Genomic DNA, 17,926 nt, shown 5'->3' with positions numbered 1-17,926 from the left:
AACAAATTATATTTTTTTGGACAGTATTAAAACCCTGTCTGGTGATACATGCTGCTAATTTCGATTTTTTCGCTAGATTTTGAACTGAACGGCAGTGCCTTTCGAGACCCGTGATAATGAATCCTAACCCCTCCCCACGCAATATTTGTATGTGCTTTCAATATGGCGGGCAACAAAACGTCCAAAACGTGATGGCTTGACGGTCATATTTTGACGAGAAACTACGGGCTCATTGACTTATTCCAGATACATTTCGATGTAATATGTAGATGAAAACTTGGCCAGTGTAAAAGAGTCGAAGCTATGAAAATTCCATACCCGTAAATAACTTTCCCGATATGCCATGTTGTCCTTCTATTATTGAACGATCGCGATCCTCTGGAAGAATGTCAAAGACAGAGATAAGTTCTGATGATATGCTGGGATTAGAGCAACAGCAGGATAATAGGCACTCAAGAACATCTTCCAAGTTGGGAAAGGTTATTCTAGGTGTGACAGGTGCAGCGGCAATTGGACTTGTTCTGGTCACGACACCGTTTGTCACGCCTGCGTTACGGAAAATCTGCTTGCCTTATGTTCCAGCTACAGAAAGGCAAATTTCTAATATTTTACTAATGGCTCAAGTCTCCAAATGTCCGGGACCAAAGCTTGTAGACTTAGGCAGTGGGGATGGAAGAGTGGTTTGTATTTATTCAAAACTACATTTTCATCTAAAATCCTCTGCAGTCGACCAGTCACGCAATCTTCTTAAACCTTAGGTATACCGCAAAATTCCGAAAATAAGCCCCTCCATGTATAAGCCCCTCCAAATATAAGCCCCCCAAACCGGTAACGCAAAAAACCCTCCGTTAAATCGCCCCTCCAAATATAAACCCCCCGGGGGCTTGTACTTGGAAAATTGCCCTCAAATACAAAGTATAACAAAGTAAAAACGGTAAATTTACTTCCAACTATATGGCTAGCCCAATCGATTTTGAAAATATGCAAATTTCCCTCCGTAGATAAGCCCCTCCGAATATAAGCCCCTCCAAAAACAAGCCCCTCAAAAAATGCCCTTGAAAAATATAAACCCCAGGGCTTATTTTTGGAATTTTACGGTAACTTGGGTAATCTGCGTCTGCAACTTATACACACCTCATTCTCATTTACTGGACAATCCAAGAGAGTTGGCATATTCATATATGTTTCTGATTGACAGGTAATAGCTGCAGCCAAACATGGCTACCAAGCTCATGGTTATGAGCTCAATCAGTGGCTTGTCTGGTATTCAAGGATACAGGCCAGGTTACAAGGGCTACATGGGAAGGCCACATTTTCAAGGGCTGACTTGTGGAAGGTAGGAATTAACAAAACATGTTGACTAACAGTATGTACTACCTGGCCTATCATAATATACTTATGCTTTTCTAATCTTAGTTCCAATCAAACTCTCCTCTGATTTGGACAATGTACTGATGAAAATTGTTCAGTTCTTACATGTACCTGCTTGACTAATGGCTGAGGAATCAAATTAAAAATGGGTGTGCCAATAATTATTGACCCTTGACGTACTGTGTTATTTATGGTGTTGTACTTCAAATATGTGTGCTCAGAAAAGACATGGTCACTCAAGATACATGACCTTTGTTGAAGTCCTCATTTTTTATCAACTCCCCACAAATTTTCTTTCCTTTATTCCTTTCGGTATTAAAGATTATCAGAGAGGTGAAAACCTCTGCAAATCTGAAATCTGAAGATTTTCTCTTTGTGCTACCCCACTACCACCCTCCCTCCTCCCCCTCCTCCTAAACCCACCACACCCGACAAGGAAGCTCACCCCAACCCCAATACATGCATAATTGTAATCTGCTGAAGTAGCCTGTGTGTCGTAGGACAGGAAGCAAAAGAAATGAAGGGAGGTGGATTATAGTGTGTGGAGAGTTTTTTGTTCAGGCTTTTTAATTATGGGCTTTATTTTACTGAAATTCTTAACAGGTTCATCGATTTCCTTTTCAGGTTGACCTTTCAACTTTCAACAAAATTATAATATTTGGAGTCTCTGAAATGGTAAATGTTGTTAATAACACAAGTGTGCCTATTTAGCAGAATGTGTATTGCCTCTCATTTTCAAGCATTTTAAATGTTTAATGTACCAGTAATGTTCATTATATTAGACCTCTATCACATTTTGATATGACTATGATTATAAACTTCACTGTCATTTTTTTTTTCATTATAGATGCAAAAGCTTGAGGCAAAATTCCAAGTGGAACTGAAAGATGATGCTGAAGTGCTTGCATTTCGTTTTCCACTACCAAACTGGAAACCAACAAAAGTCATTGAAGAAGGGATTGACAGTGTATGGTTGTATCAAAAACAAAAATAATTATACATAACGACTGAAGATACCTATCAATAGTTCATCAGTGCTTAAAAGCAAGTTTTCATTCATGTGCAGTATTTGGCAGCATTCTTTATAATACTGTAATCTGAATTTTGTGATCAAAACAAAGTCAATTTACTCTAGTTATCTAGGACCACAGTAATCTTAAATTGAAATCCTGTGGCTTGTCAGCCTGCGTAGCAAGCATTTCCGTGCGGTTTTGGTGCAAAAAACGAGGAAGGAGAGTCAAAGACCACCCTCTTTCATTTCTTGGCTCTTGTTCCATTTTTCGCACGGCCAAAATCGAAAATCTCGCTTTGCTCCGAAACCACACGGAAACACTTGCTATGCAGGCTAGTGGCTTGTGAGCACTTATACTTGCAACACTTGGATCCTGTCTCTGGCAGTACTGAAATGTCACAATAGACTGGGCCCTTTCAGACTGTATCCCTGTGCTAAGCTACAGTAGTGTGGGTATCCTGTGTAACACACTGGTATCTTCAAGTCCCTGTGCCCAAGATCTTACTTAGAGGAATTCTACTTTCAAGTTGTTTTATGGATGAAAACAGGACTATAGGAAAACGATTCTGTTGCACCAGTTTGTGATGGCAGAGAGTTTATTTTTAACAGTACACATTTACACTAACATCAGACAGAAAAGCATCAAAATTTGAGTAAGCTATTACTTACAGCAAAATCTTCTGATTTTAGGACACCATAAATTATCAACAAGCTTAGTTTCAAAGGCATTGCCATTATTTCTTACTTACAATTCACAATGTTATAGTTAAAAAAGAATATAAAGTACATATCAGGGACAATAAATTACTGCTTTCTAAAACCTACAATCTCAGAGATTATCAAAAGTTTTATGTTTAGGTGGTAAACTGAAGGGAAAAAAATTATACAAAGCTCTTATAATAAGATAGAAACAAAAAGAAAGGTTGTGTGAAAAATGTTTAGTACAATTTTTATTATGTGATATAGAGGATATTACATGGCAACACTGTGATGCAAAATTTCTCTTTGAGAGTTTAATTTTATTTTTTTAACATGAGAAGGGGAAAGGAGAAATTTTGTACCTCCAAGGCGCCATGTAATGTTCTGTTTATTACATTAACACCAATGCAATACTAAACCATTTCACTTTGATATTGTTTGGCTGCAAAAGGTGCAATGTTTTGGGGATGACCTTTTCACATGTGAAGAAATCATGTTATTTTTACATGTGAAGATAATTCAATCATGATTCCATGTGAAAGGAAACCTGGTATTCTATTGGTGTTTATATAATATAAAATATATAAATCGCTCTTTTTAGTCTCTATCTGACCTGATGGAGTTTACAAATCCAAGATATTTCTTATACAGTCAAATCTGCCACTAAAAGGGCATCTATTGACAGAGACAAAAAATCCATCAAAATTTAGTTTAGTTCAAGTCTTTCAACTTGGAGAACTTTTACTAAGGTTTCCAGTAGAATAAAGCAGTTGTTACAATGCTATTCTTATATGTGTCTATAAAAATGTTCTTCAAAGAAGAACGCGATAAAGAACAACTGAACCTTAAGGTAATTCCCTTGTTTTGCACTGTGTGTTACCCACTGCACATAAAAATTGGGACTTCAAAGATCGTGGTGATTTTTTATCAGTCACCTAAAAAGAGGTACCAAAGGCCCCTTTTGTAATCCTGATGCTTTTAATAGCAATTTTGATAACAGCTAAAAAACACTCAAAATTAAGGGCACACAAGGCAAAAACAAGCATGGTGACCCTATCTTTTTATTGCAGTTTTTGAAAGTTGTATATATGGCTGACAAGTGTGCCAAGTTGGAAAAAAATCTAGGTAGCACATCCTTTTCAAGGGAATTACTTTAACCCTTAACCCTAATGCAGCAGTTTTATAAAATCAAAAACAAAAAACCTGCAAAGTAAGAGTCCAGGTGCCCGCAAGGAATGAAAGTTGAAGTAAGAGCAAAAAATTCGAGTTCAGGGTTTGGATGACCCCCCAAACCCCCTCCTCACCTTTTTGCTCTCCACCCATGGGAATACTTGCTACATGTATGCCACCTATCATTTTTTACTAAAAGTGCAACTACGTCAGCACCTCTATACTGGCTACAGGCTCGGTTAAAGGAATTCCTTACAGATGACACCCTAAGTACTTTACAAAGTGCAGAACTATGTTAGATAACCACAGCTACAATTTAAGCTACAAGTGGTGCTGTGTCTATGAAGCATAAATAGTGCAAGACCATCATTTGCTTTTAATCAACAGCCTGCAAGGCTTGGAGGGTTTGTCTTGCATCAACACATTTTATCATCCTGCATGTTAATTGTAACTCTTCTCTGAAAGTTGAAACATATCGGCGCAACTCAAGCATCAGGCTCATACCTAGAAGATAACAAGAGAGTGTTAGGTCTCTCCTGAAAAACCTTCCTCAACTCACCTTCCAGTGGGAAGGTGTCACCTGAAAAAAGTTTGAGGTACTAGGGGGCTGGTCATTTTTTACCTGTGAGTGTCGGTTGCCCAGTTTGCAGGGGAATCATTTTCAAAATATTTATTTGTTTTGGGGCGTCGTTTTCAGATATGGGAGCGTTACATTGGGGGTCTTTTAATAAATTTCATAAAAGTGGTAAAAAGCCATATCCTTCTTTTAGCTGTCTGTTCAAAATCAAAACCGCAATACAACTTGTCAAATTAGAAAAATGCAGTTTAGAAGAACAGTAGTACTAAATTTAGTATGCACATCAATAGAATCACTGTGTGACATACGCGCTTTTAAAATGATCGTATCGTACAAGGCAAAGCATTTGTTGGCAGCTGTTACTGTAACGAGTGTGAATTGAAACTGAATGTAACAGCTGTCAATAGTAAACACCAATCTTACCAAGACAACTGTACTAAGATAAATGTGTTGAACTTTGGCACGATTTGGAACGAGAACATTCGTAGTTTTCTCAGCAATCAGGTGGGTGGGGCAGTCACTTTCACAATAAATTATGTCAAACTTATGGGGGTTTTTCTAAAAATCTAGGATGAGGTGAGTGGGTCGGTTCCAAAATATTCTAAACATTTTCAAAAAAAGCCAGCCCCCAGCCCCTACAGGTTAAAAACGACTAGCCCCTAGATTTGTAGAAAGGAAAACAGCAACATTTCAGAGCACACTTCACCTAAGGCATAAAATAGATCTCTGCTATTCAAGAATGAATAAGCATACAAATCATACTCTATCTACAGTTTTGCTTACTTTATGTTTTTCTGTTTCTGCACAAAATCCTTTGCATTCATTTTTTGGCTGTTTGTGCATGAATGTTCTTTTCATACATTACAACTAATTCTAAATGCATTGGGAATTCAGTTTTGTGAAACTTCATAAAATTGAAACTGATCTAACAAGATGGCTCATAAAAATTAAATTTTACCAGTGACATTTTGACTACTATTTAAAATGGTTGTACTCACTTTCGTAATCGCCCACGTAAGTCTTTTATCTGGTCATTCTTTGATGTTAACATCTGCTTCATATTCTTGTATTGAGTTGTTTCATTAAACTTCTTCGTAAGATCCTGGGAACAACAGAGGTTATTTTATGAGAAAGGCTTCTTCAACATTCAAAACTAATTTGATATTACTAAATTTTTGTTTTCATAATTTTGGTAACACCAACCTTTTGTGCTTCTTCAAGATCATGCTGAAGCTTCAAGATCTCATGCTACAAGAAAGAAGATCATTTTTTAGCAGCAGATTTAGCGGTAAATATCGGCCCAATAACAATGATCAACATTGATTATCACCATCATCAACATCATTCATCAACTCAGCCTCTTGCAGTATTTGAGATATGCCTTATTAAGTCTGATACACTACACTTTGTAATGAGCCAGCCGCCAGAGGAGGATAACTTATATTATTTTTCTGGAACTGTAAATTTTAATGTGCCAGCCCATAGATCCAAGATTTTTATCAGAAAAACTCTTAATAAATACCTCATAGAGATTTTTTTAATTCAGCAACATAGGTATATAACATCTCGGAAGAAAACATTTTGAGTACCCACAACCAGAGTTGAACCTGTAACCCTCTGGGCCAGGTTGTTCAAAGCAGGGTTAAGATAACCCACGGTTAGTGCGAAATTTGAATTCAGATATAGACCCTGAAAAAGCAAATTTAGTTTAATTCCTTTGGTCTGCAATTTGGTGATTGGATGCTCTGAAAAGAATAGGGAAAATCAGAGAAAATATTGTTAAACAAACGAAAAAGAAACCTACATTAAAATTTAACTCCGAGTTAGCGCTAATCGGCCCTCAAACAATAAAATATTGGGCCCTGGTTACTAGTCCAAATCAATTCTCCTCCAATGAATTACAGAAAGAGGCCACAAGACTAGGGTCACGTGACAAACATCCTGCATACAACTATTTTGAGAAGGCTGTCGAAAAAAATGTGCACACAACAATCCGGAAAGGTAATATGGGGTATGACCAATACAATGTTTCTGACACTAGCTGTCAAACCTACTTTTGTTGCTTTCCTTTAGCACTCGCAAACAGTCCATGGCCTCTCGACCCATTGTTGCAAATTTCTTTGAAGAACAGTGAACTGAAAACCACCTGCAATACCTTTCGGGATTGTCGCATGCACTTTTTGCGACAACCTTTCTTGAAATAGCTGTATATACCGCTAGGACTGGAATGTGTGCAATGACTAAGAAATATTATTGTGAATTTTAAATCCAGTGAATAGGTTGAGGTTAGATATTATCCTTGGTTTAAATTTGGGTATGATAACAAATTAATGATAACGATGTGCTTAAAACAAAGGAAAATGAAATTTACACCAAGGATAAAACTGAACCACAACAAATTCATGGGAAAGTCAATCTTTATGTTAATAATAAATAAATTCATACCTTGCTGCTGGTTAATTCCTCTTCCAGTGACGCAGCATGAGATGAGCCTTTATCTTTTGCCTACAGAACAAAAAACATTGAAAAGATAGCTCCCACTAGCATTTGCAGGAAATTATAATCCAATTTTTAGAGACCTACCATAAATTAAAGTTTTCATTTTTTATTTATTTATTTTTTATTTTCTTTATTCTATTTCTTTTTATTTTTTTGCCTTACATGAGAACACAAATGATTGCCTCCAAACATAATTTACATTATAATGTTGAATAAGAATAGGGAATAGTAGATTCAAAACTCAAGTCAGATTTATTTTAACATTAAAGAGACACTTCTACAAAAGTTTTATTAAAGTCCTGCCAAATTTTACTGAGATCTGAAACACTAAGATTCGAAAGACAGAGCAAAGTTTTAAAATGGCCACAAGGGCTCTTAAAGAAAAGAATAAAATTAATGTTGTATATCTTTAATATTCCTATAAAGCAGTGTTAAATCTATCAAAAACTTTGAACACATTAGTATTCTTTGGGATGCAGGTACGCACAGGACTAATGAGAAATGAGTTTGACTTATTCTTTTTATTAAATTGTATTTTGGATCATCCAATTTTCTCCCTATTTTCTGAAACAAAAGTTTACACTAAACACTAAGAAATGTAAGCAGTACTAGTTGGTAGTAACACAAGATTTTCATTCAAATTTATCCTGGTCATTATTATGTTGTTTGTGTGTATCTCTGGCCAGTTTGAAGGAATCACTCATGTATTTGGACAAGATTTTGAAGACAATTTGGGCATCAGCAGGGCTGTCATTAAGAGGCAGGGGCCGGGGATTTCCCCCCAGCAACTTTCAAAGGAAAATAGAAGAAATATAGAACCAAAAGAAACCCATAGCTATTTCATTCTGCACCTACTTGTTGTATTTACCCAGCAATATGAAATCTTATTGACAACCAGGCTGATGTGTCATTGTTCAACATCTAAACAGATGAAGATGATTATCAGAGAAGCACCAGGATTGATGTTACACACAGCTGGGTGAAGTGGTAAGATATGACTTGAATAAAGTTTATTCATTCATTCATTTATTCATACTGTTCATAACTATTTACCCTTTTTAAATCCATTTTGGCTGCAGCCATCTGTTCCTCAAGTTCTGCCATTTCCTTGCCATAAGACTGAAAAGCAAAATCACATCAACATGGACATAAATATGGCTATCAACAGTCAACTAGTAAACATTTTAAAAGAATAAGGTAATATTGTAATAATTATATAGCCTTAGGTAACTAGCATTGACCAGTAAGAATCCATTTTTTATGGCAAATAAAAAACTTTCCAATATTATTAGTTAGGGCTACTGGCTTGGTAGTTTCTGCAACTGTCTTGACAGTCATCCTCTTAATAATGTTAGGGTGCATTCCTTTGGGATGATCTGGATCAGGATCAGTGATCACAGATCACTCGGGTCATGGTAAATCAAAATAATGAACTGATGAATCCACTCTGGACAAGGATTCATTGGTTCATTTTGATCTACCATGATCCAAGAGATCTCGGATCACTGATCCTGATCCAGATCATCTCAAACGAATGTACCCTTAGTTTTTAAACAAGACAGTCTCAGAAACTGATAAGCCAGTGGCCCAAAATAATTGGAGACATGAATTCTCCTCATCAAATTGGAATTTGGACGTGGTTTTGGAGAAAAGAAAAACATATTGAAGCAAAGAATAGAACCAGCAACCAGTTCAAACAAGCATTGGTTCTGGGACGTAAACATCGGCCAGCCACTTTGATGGGAGGCAATTACCACTGGACCAACCCTACGCCCAAATGTAGCATTCTGCAAGTGTATTCTTACTAATAATTAGATCATGATACACTGTACCTTGGCATTTCCTTTGGATTTTAATGCAGCTTGTGTACTTTCAAGATCTGCTTGGAGTTTACTTCTTTCTCCAATAGCACTTGTGGCCTAAAAAGTAAAAGAATAATTTTTTTTCTCATGGCAAAATTGACTTTCACTACTTTTTAGAATTTAATCAAGCACGCAAGGTAAAACTTTGAGGTTCCAATATTTAAATAAGTTAAGTTAAACTTTAATTTCATCTCACCTTGCCTTCTAAGGTTTTCATCCTTTCTCTAAGCTTTGTATTTTCTTCATTTAATCGATTAATTTCCTGTGCCAAAAAAAGAAGCATCAATCAACAAAAATCAGCATAGATACACATCAACAGAAGTATCTATCTTTTATTTAAAGTACTAAAATAAAAGTAAAATACTGTACATACAGTACTAGGCCATTTAAATATGTAAATAAAATAATGAAATAAAGAGCGATTTAGAAGTAGCATATAATGACATCGGTTCTTTGTCTACCATTCGTGGCTGAATTGGATTTTGGAAAAGTTGGTTTTATGTGAGGAGAGGGGAAAACCAAAGTACCTAGAGAAAAACCTCTTTGAGCAAAGGAGAGAACCAGCAACAAACTCAACCCACATACAATGTATGGCATTGATGCCAGGATTTGAACCAGGGCTACATTAGTGGAAGGCGAGTGCTCTCACCACTGCGCCACCCTTGCTCCCGCTCCCCTTACGACTATTAACCCTTTTACTGCTAGAGTGTTTGATGGAGTTTTGTAAGGTGACTCTAACTTTTGAGTCTGTGGACGAAATCCTATGATGTGACCATTCAAATGAAAGCTCTCTGCCTTTACTTTCACATGATGCTATTTGTTTCTCACAATTTTGGAAAACGAAACTTGGAAATTTCGTCGAAACTTGCCTTTGGCCACATTTGGCAGTGAAAGGGTTAAACCACAATATAGAACATAACACCTGTAGTATTCAGCCTTAAGACAATATAATTTTTACATATTACAAAGCAGTGGATAGCTGAGACATGTGATCCAGAGTAGCAATGCCCTATTTTCAAACTGATTCCCAGAAAACTTTGAATTCTTAGGAGAGGGTCCTTCGAAGGATACGGTCACACGGTACTAAAAAACACCTTGCTGGATATGGCACCGCAGTGGAAAAGAAAGGATGTTAGCTTTTTGAATGATGTAATGTCTTTGTTTTTCTTGCCCCTCTCAGTCATTGGCCACCCGGCAAGGTGTTTTTTGCACCAAGTGACCTTATTCTGCAAAGGGGCCATTACATACAAAATTTCAACACTAAACTTGTAGATTTGGAAAAATCCACAGACTAGGCACTTTGTAGAATCACTGGTTGATTGATTAAATTTTATCAGTTTTTTACTATTAGCAATCCATTCCACAAACAATTTAAAGAGAAATCCACACAATGGAAATGTCCGAAAATGGTGAAATTTCTGGTGAAATTTTTTGGAAATGCATGTTCAGGAATATGGCAAGATTTCATTATCGGATTTAGTGGAAAAAAGGACCTGGGATAGTGTTGAGAATCTTTGCGGATCAGGATTTTAATATCACAGAGAGAAATTAAAGAAATCAGTGAGCCAGTAAATCAGAGAGGGAAAATGACCAAATAATACAAGAGTAAAGCATTACACTAACTTTAACAGACAAATGTCTTAATTGTCCTAGATCTTAACTACAGATTAGAACTATTTGCATTTGATCATTTTGTAAACCTAAGCAACAATGCAAATATGACCCAAACAAATGAGTTCTTTCTTGTGAAGGAACTCATACATGTGTAAAACAAATAAAGATGTTTTAAAAAAGTACCTAATAAGAATTACATTGTAATAATGACTAGTACATGTCTAAACCATCTCACGTAGATGCAATGAAGATATAGAATTATTCACCTTTTGCTGATCACGGATCAACTCGGTTAAGAGTTCTTTTTCTGATATTTGCAGAAGAATCATGGTTGTAACTTAGAAAACCAGTATCAATCCTAGACTAGGTCTCCAAGGGAATTCAAAGAACTAATAGAATTTTAGGAAGCCTTTGATTTTTTTCTTCAAATTTATACTGACACTACCAAAAACACAAATGTTTCCATGGAGTTACAAATTTGATGCTAATTTCTCATTAATGAAAAAGAAACAATAATAATGATTTACATCAGCCAATTAGAGGTCCTGTGGTTTATCATAAGGTAAACAATAATTTCAAAGCAGAAGCCATGAAGTTTTAGTACATTTCTTTTCCTCCAACAATAATCTTATTTATCAGAAAGATTACTATCTGCATTTTCTTGAAAAATCTTCTTAAAAAGTCCAATTTTAATAAAAACAAACAAGAAATGACAAGAAACATGACCAACTATTTTTAGCATTACTATTTAGAAGTACTTATAACATTACAATGTTAAATAATTCATAAACAATGAGGAACCTAACTGAAGGTTTTACTAGTAAATTTTTAATGAGGATTTAGAAAAGAATTCTGATAATTATGTCACATAGCTAGTGTGGGACAAAACGGATTGGAACTATTTTTTAATAAATAAGATGCTGATAATAATGATTATTGCACAAGTACCTTATACTTGCATTTTTCCTTTGTTGTGGGATATGTGCAACAAAGGAAAGTAAAACTTAAAAAAAATAACTTATGGGGAAAGCATCTCCCTCACAACATCTAAGAGTTTAAGAATATGGTACTGTTTGTGGTTAACAGTCTTTATTCTTACACAGATATTAGGGAGGCAGTGTGGCCTAGCAGTTAGAGCACTGTACTTATTATTCAAGTTCAAGTCCCTCCCTGACCGCTAGCCAGATTTGTTCAAGATAGTCAAGTGTTCAAATCCTCGGCCACACTTATAAACAGGTAGCTGCTTTACTCCAACCAGATGAGATTCTTAAACCTGTTAAGTTTGGAATGAATTATTTGTTTCAGGAATTTGCTTGGCCCCATTAACATTAGTGCTACAAATACTGACAAGGGTAAAAAAAACTCATTAAATTTAAAATTTATTTATTTATATTAAGTTTATAGTATACTGTTGTACTATCATAATGATGACTGATCTACTTGATGGGTCATTGTATACACTCACCATTTGAAGTAACGCTGATCCGCTGCCTTCATTTAAGGGCTCTAATTTGGTTGCCTGGGACAACTTAGATAACTTAGACTGCAAGAAAAGAAAATAAAAAAAATTTACAATTATTAAGTTGTGGAATAAACAGATGACAGTGTCATTTACATGCATGTAAATAAAGACTCGTTAATATTACCTGTGATGTAGATTTGGTGGCAGAGAACTCTCTCTCTTCAAACTTTGCTATTTCCTCTATAAGTTCCCTGGAAAATAAGATATTAAAATTAATATAAATTAAGCGTGCAAGTTATTAACCCACTGCTCTCCACACATTTGCTATAGCACTGATGAGGACAAGTTTTTAACTTTTTCACTTCCAAAAGTCAATGATGGAATCTTCAAAGGTGGTTCTAACTTTTGAGTCTGTGGATGAAATCCTAAAATGTGACCATTCAAATAAAAGCTATCAAGCAGTACTTTCCTGTGGTACTGTTTATTATGTTGTACAAGGTGGTTCTAACTTTTGAGTCTGTGGGTGAAATCCTAAAGTGTGATCATTTAAGTGAAAGCTGCTTAGCGGTCCTTTCCTGCGGTACTGTTTATTATGTCGTACAAGGCAGTTCTTACTTTTGAGTCTGTGGATGAAATCTTAAAAGTGTGACCATTCAAATGATTGCCACTGAGCAGTACTTTCCTGTGGTACCGTTTATTATGTTGTACAAGGTGGTTCTTACTTTTGAGTCTGTGGATGAAATCCTAAAGTGTGATCATTTAAGTGAAAGCTGCTTAGCGGTCCTTTCCTGCGGTACAGTTTATTATGTCGTACAAGGTGGTTCTAACTTTTGAGTCTGTGGGTGAAATCCTAAAGTGTGATCATTTAAGTGAAAGCTGCTTAGTGGTTCTTTCCTGTGGTACTGTTTATTATGTTGTACAAGGTGGTTCTAACGTTTGAGCCCATAGATGAAATCCTTAAGTGTAACCATTCAAATGAAACCTCTTTAGCAGTACTTTCATGTTAGTAGTATAAAAAATATTTCTTTTTCAGCAATTTATAAAATAAATGACATTTTGAAAGTTCGCAAATTCTGACTTTTGCTACTTCTAGGAATAAAAGGCGTACCGATAAAGACCAATTTTTAACATTAATTTTTTTCAACATTAATGCTTTTTCTCACAACATTCATGTTTGACTGAGTAGTGTTACTACAAGGAGAAACCGAATGTTGGTCACTCTTAGGGGGTTACAGGCACAGTTGTAACAAATTGGCCATGAATTCCTTTGAATGAATTTGAAAATTCTATTGATTTTTTCAGCAAGTGAAAAGAAGATTTAAAGTGGACAAACAACTGTGTTCAAGTGTCATGTAATCATAGCAAAAGCATTCTACTGAAACGAAAAAAAGATGTCGAGAACATCACAGCAAAGCATTGTTCAGCAAGATCAATGAAAACATGATTTCCTTGGCTGGAGATGTTACAATACAAAGAATAGATGAAAACTATGTCTGAATTTTTGAGACACCCAGAGAACTGAATACTGAGTTTTTACAAACATTCCAAATGGTCCCGGTCTGTTACTTCGTTCTGCGAGTTTTTAAGATACCCATCTCCGGCCAGGGGCTGTGATTTTTTTAGAGCCTAAAGGTCTGAAATGTGTCTAACCCAAGAGAAGGCTCATTTTTGTTTCATTACGTAAAAAAAAAAATGGCAGGCAAGGCAAAACAAACAGTGCAAACCATGTAAACGTGCGAGACCCACTAAAATTCGGCCTGGTCTCAGGTTAAATTTTTGTGAAAGTCCTTGTTCCAAGCTTGCAAAACCCTGAATGTTTTCCATCATTATTACATGACTAAACTTCAAATTTACCAGTTAAAGGAGTGCTGGGAATAGAGCTCCACATCATGCCTGATAAAAAAATGATTCCCCTTCTATTTGCCATGCATATGCTTTTAACTCAAAGGAAGAAGCTGAGTTGACCACGAGTCACTCTGGGCCTTATTCCAAACACTCGTTCAGTTACTATTGTTGAGGATAATGATGCCTTCCAGTTATATAAAAAGTATGAAAACGTACCTATTTTCAAGCTCAGATATATCAGCCTGCAATTTGAGATGCCATTTTTCAGCCTGACTAAACACTTGTCTAAGAAGTAAGACGTTTGTGTGTGCAGCATTTATAAGTTCAGATTCAACTTCTCCCCTCACCACAGCACAGAGGCCATCCAGCATGTCAGTAACTTCATCAAGAGTGTATGTGTCATCTACAAGTCTACAATTTTAATTTTAAAAAACAGTACTCCTCAATATTATAAACTACCATAAACTTCAACTTATACAGTCTGTAAGCCCACTCATATAAGACCCCCAGGTATAGGTCCATCTACCTGTAAACAAAAAAAATTCATCCTGTTACTTGCCACACCCCCTCCCCAATATTAACCCCCCTCTAGCTTGTATTGAAACGAATTAAGTTTTTCATGGTTTTGAAGCTTAAAACAGCGAGTCACTTCAAAAAGCTTGTTTTGAAACACTCTGTTTAGTCCTGCTATACCCCCCCCTCCCCCCCTTGGATAACCCCCCGGTTTAAGCAGAAGTTAATGGTGAGTTAATAATCAAAGGTAAGGGAGTGCAGGCAAGTTCGACATGAAGGTCAAAATGCTCTAATAACAAAATGCTCAAATAACAGAAGAACTGTGAAATCAATTCTGCTCCTCAAAAAGCTTTTGGGGCTAGTTGAAATGACGCCTGGGCTGGTAAATGCTAGCTTCAGCTTGCCCGAATGGCAAGCTGTAAAAATGATTTTCTTTGCACCCTGAAAGGTCAAAATGTGTGTGATCAGATTATGAGTGGTAGAAGGTGCAAACCCACATGAGTGCTCTCTCGGTTCTCCCAGGGAGAAGAGAGGGTCTGTTCGGGGGAGAAGTGCAGGCTCATTTCCTAAACTAGGCTGGTATTTGAGCTTAATATTATTGGTCAGTGGTCGATCAGTAAGCCTTGGTTGCATCCGCTCCTTGTGGGTAGCATGCTGGTGGCTACTGGGCTTCTTTTAGCCTTTGGATATTGTGCCTGACCCCACCCCTCCCTAACTTATGTTTTCTGCCTTTTTCTTAAAGTCAGTGTAACAGGTGAACATCTGGTTCTGTCGGCATGAACATGGCTGGGAGGAGTGGATTTAACAGCTGTAAGGATACAACTCTATCTGCAAACTGGCTGTGCCAAAAGTGGAGCCCACTGAACAACTTAAGCACCCAGCCTCAACTAAGTGATGCAGAAACAGAACCAATTTATTGAGATGACGTTTTCCAATGAATGACAATGGCGATTGGAACAAAAAAAATCCCGGTTCAAGTCTATAGCATTCTGGTCACTATTGCAGATGCTCTGCTGGTGATTCCCCTCAAACATAAACAAAGAACAAAACTAAATCACAACATGCTATATATGTACACAATGTACCTGCTATCTTTGAGTTCTTCAAAAGATGCATCTACACCTCTAAGCCTCTGTGCTCGGCCATAGCGAGCAAATCTAAGGTAGTTAACTACAATTTGTTGATGATGCTCATTTAGTCCAATATCCTGAAACGTAACATGTACAATCAACTTACAACTGTACAGACCAATCTGAAAAGCACCTGGGATATGACTTGTGAAAACATGGTATTGTAAATGATCTGATAGATGCCAACTCTCAAATAAATGCCTCTTATCTAATAAACAGCCCCTCTACAATGCCCTTCTCTAATAAACATCCCTTGTCTACTGGACACCCCCTATGACAATATATTACTCCAAAATTCTAGGAATTAACAAAAAGGTGAAAGATCATCCTATCTATTCAGTTTCTTACTTGATAAACAAGGGTTTGCATATCATATCATGTTCAATGCTAAGTTCAAAGTAAAATTAGACCAACAATAACAACACAAGGACCCTTAGCGAGGATTCTGACAACATAGAATATTGAGATTTGAAAAAGCAGGGTGGATGTCTAGGTAGCCTAGACATTATTGATGGACAGGATACTCCTCTATTTCTTACCTCATGATATTTTCACCGAAAGTATATTAGTGTTGTTCAGCTCATTACAATTATTAGGGTAACTGCCTCTCTCTTTTAAACACCCCTTATTTATGAATTATATAAATGCCCCCCTCTCAGGCCCCTAAAATTATATAAATGCTCCGGCCATTTTTTCGATCAGTTACGGTGTTTGCTATGACAACAGACAGTCCAGTTCCCTGCTAGCAGAGGTCTCTCATGACAAGGTAAAATCTCCTTCCTCTCATTTTTGCCTTGTCGTGAGAGACCTCTGCCAGCAGGGAAACAGTCCCATGGTTCGTGCAACTCCAGGCAAACAAATTTCAAGGACTTTTCAAGGACTTTTCATGGAAAAATTACAGTTTTCAAGGATGAAGATTTATCCAATAAATCGGTATTCTTTAACCCCCTTTGATCAACCTATTGGCTAAAACATGTCATGGAGTCATTTACGATTTAAACTTCTTCGGCCATCGTTCATCACATAATTTTATACTACTTTCCGCAACAAAACTTTGCAAAATGACTGGGTATGACTTGCAATTGCATTTGCGGTACAGAAATAGCATTTGAAATAAAGAAAAAGAAATAAAATATCGTTCAAGCACAAAAATGTTTAAAGGCCTGTGAGTTTAACAGGTTCTTGCACTGAGGATGAGCCAAACTTTCCTCGGCAAAATAATCTAATTTTACAGAAAAAGGTGTCTGGTTTAGACAAGGTTGTGAATTTCAAGGACTTTTCAAGTCCTAATGAAGAAATCAAGTACTTTTCAAGGACCTTAACTGAATTCAAGGATTTTTCAGGTTGGCTAGTAAATTTCAAGACCTTTTCAAGATTGTACAAACCATGCAGTCCAGACATTTGGGCATACCGGTATCTAGCAGCAACACCCCTGTGTTTGTGTTTAATCTATGACTACTGCTACCAAATAAATACAAATGAATATGCTTTCCTCTTTATTAATTTAAGCGAACGGCAATAAATTTAATTGCATTGCTGAATTATACTAGGAGAATAAAACAGCTGTATTTTGTAAATAATGGCCCAAGCGCATATGCTCCTTTAAACATAAATTAAAAAATTGCCTCGTCATTAAAACTACATTTCCCCCAGTAACAGCAAAATTAGAAGCACAAAATCGACGTTGTAGGTCGAACAATTCAAGCACCTTTGTGTTGAGTAATCCAAAATTAAACAGTTGCTACTAAGGCGAAAATAATTTAAGCTTAATAAGTTTATTATTCAAGTGTTCGGCAAAATTAAACTTGGTTCGATCTGTGCAGTTTCCATATAAACTTCAAGAAACAATCTTCCCACACTTAAAAATGTTAAAACAAAGCCTTCATGGTTTCTCTTGCAGTGAGACAATTTAATTCAAGAAAACTAAACATCTTACATGTAGCTTCTGCTGTCATATCATTACTTCATAATAGTACCCCGTTTTGAGGTGGTGAAATTAAAATAAACCAACTTACCATAACTGCAATTTTAGCTCCCAAAGATAGGGATGTATGAATTCTCGGCAATAAATTTCTAATTTACAGATTTAATAGGTGGGAAGGACAAGAATAAGGGAAGTTATAAATCCTTCTTGAAAACCAACCGGGACGCATCACGAAGCCATGGCAAAAT

At 36.4% G+C, this 17,926-nt stretch overlaps 2 protein-coding genes across 4 annotated transcripts; one reads left to right on the top strand and one right to left on the bottom strand.

Annotated features, from left to right (window-relative positions):
* The first annotated feature begins 237 nt into the window (after nt 1–237).
* Nucleotides 238–4,317, top strand: LOC140931216 (ATP synthase subunit C lysine N-methyltransferase-like). Of its 2 annotated transcripts, XM_073380980.1 has the most exons (4): nt 238–680; nt 1,199–1,336; nt 1,996–2,046; nt 2,219–4,317. In XM_073380980.1, the coding sequence occupies exons 1-4, from the start codon at nt 339–341 to the stop codon at nt 2,363–2,365; spliced, it is 678 nt and encodes a 225-aa protein (XP_073237081.1). In that variant the 5' UTR covers nt 238–338; the 3' UTR covers nt 2,366–4,317. The 2 variants fall into 2 exon arrangements, with proteins under 2 accessions (XP_073237081.1, XP_073237082.1); XM_073380981.1 differs by lacking the exon at nt 1,996–2,046.
* A 236-nt stretch (nt 4,318–4,553) lies between these two features.
* On the bottom strand, nt 4,554–17,922 carry LOC140931215 (leucine zipper transcription factor-like protein 1). Of its 2 annotated transcripts, none has more exons than XM_073380978.1 (12): nt 17,770–17,922; nt 15,710–15,831; nt 14,328–14,522; nt 12,451–12,517; nt 12,270–12,347; nt 9,387–9,452; nt 9,161–9,247; nt 8,382–8,435; nt 7,275–7,334; nt 6,033–6,077; nt 5,828–5,931; nt 4,554–4,756 (listed from the first exon to the last, which is right to left on the bottom strand). In XM_073380978.1, the coding sequence occupies exons 1-12, from the start codon at nt 17,770–17,772 to the stop codon at nt 4,738–4,740; spliced, it is 900 nt and encodes a 299-aa protein (XP_073237079.1). In that variant the 5' UTR covers nt 17,773–17,922; the 3' UTR covers nt 4,554–4,737. The 2 variants fall into 2 exon arrangements, with proteins under 2 accessions (XP_073237079.1, XP_073237078.1); XM_073380977.1 differs by having other exon boundaries at nt 4,563–4,756; nt 8,382–8,447.
* Between the last annotated feature and the right edge of the window lie 4 nt (nt 17,923–17,926).

The sequence above is a fragment of the Porites lutea genome, chromosome 3, assembly GCF_958299795.1.
Source record: "Porites lutea chromosome 3, jaPorLute2.1, whole genome shotgun sequence".
In the NCBI taxonomy this organism is placed as follows: domain Eukaryota; kingdom Metazoa; phylum Cnidaria; class Anthozoa; order Scleractinia; family Poritidae; genus Porites; species Porites lutea.
This window is presented reverse-complemented; position numbering and strand designations above follow the sequence as displayed.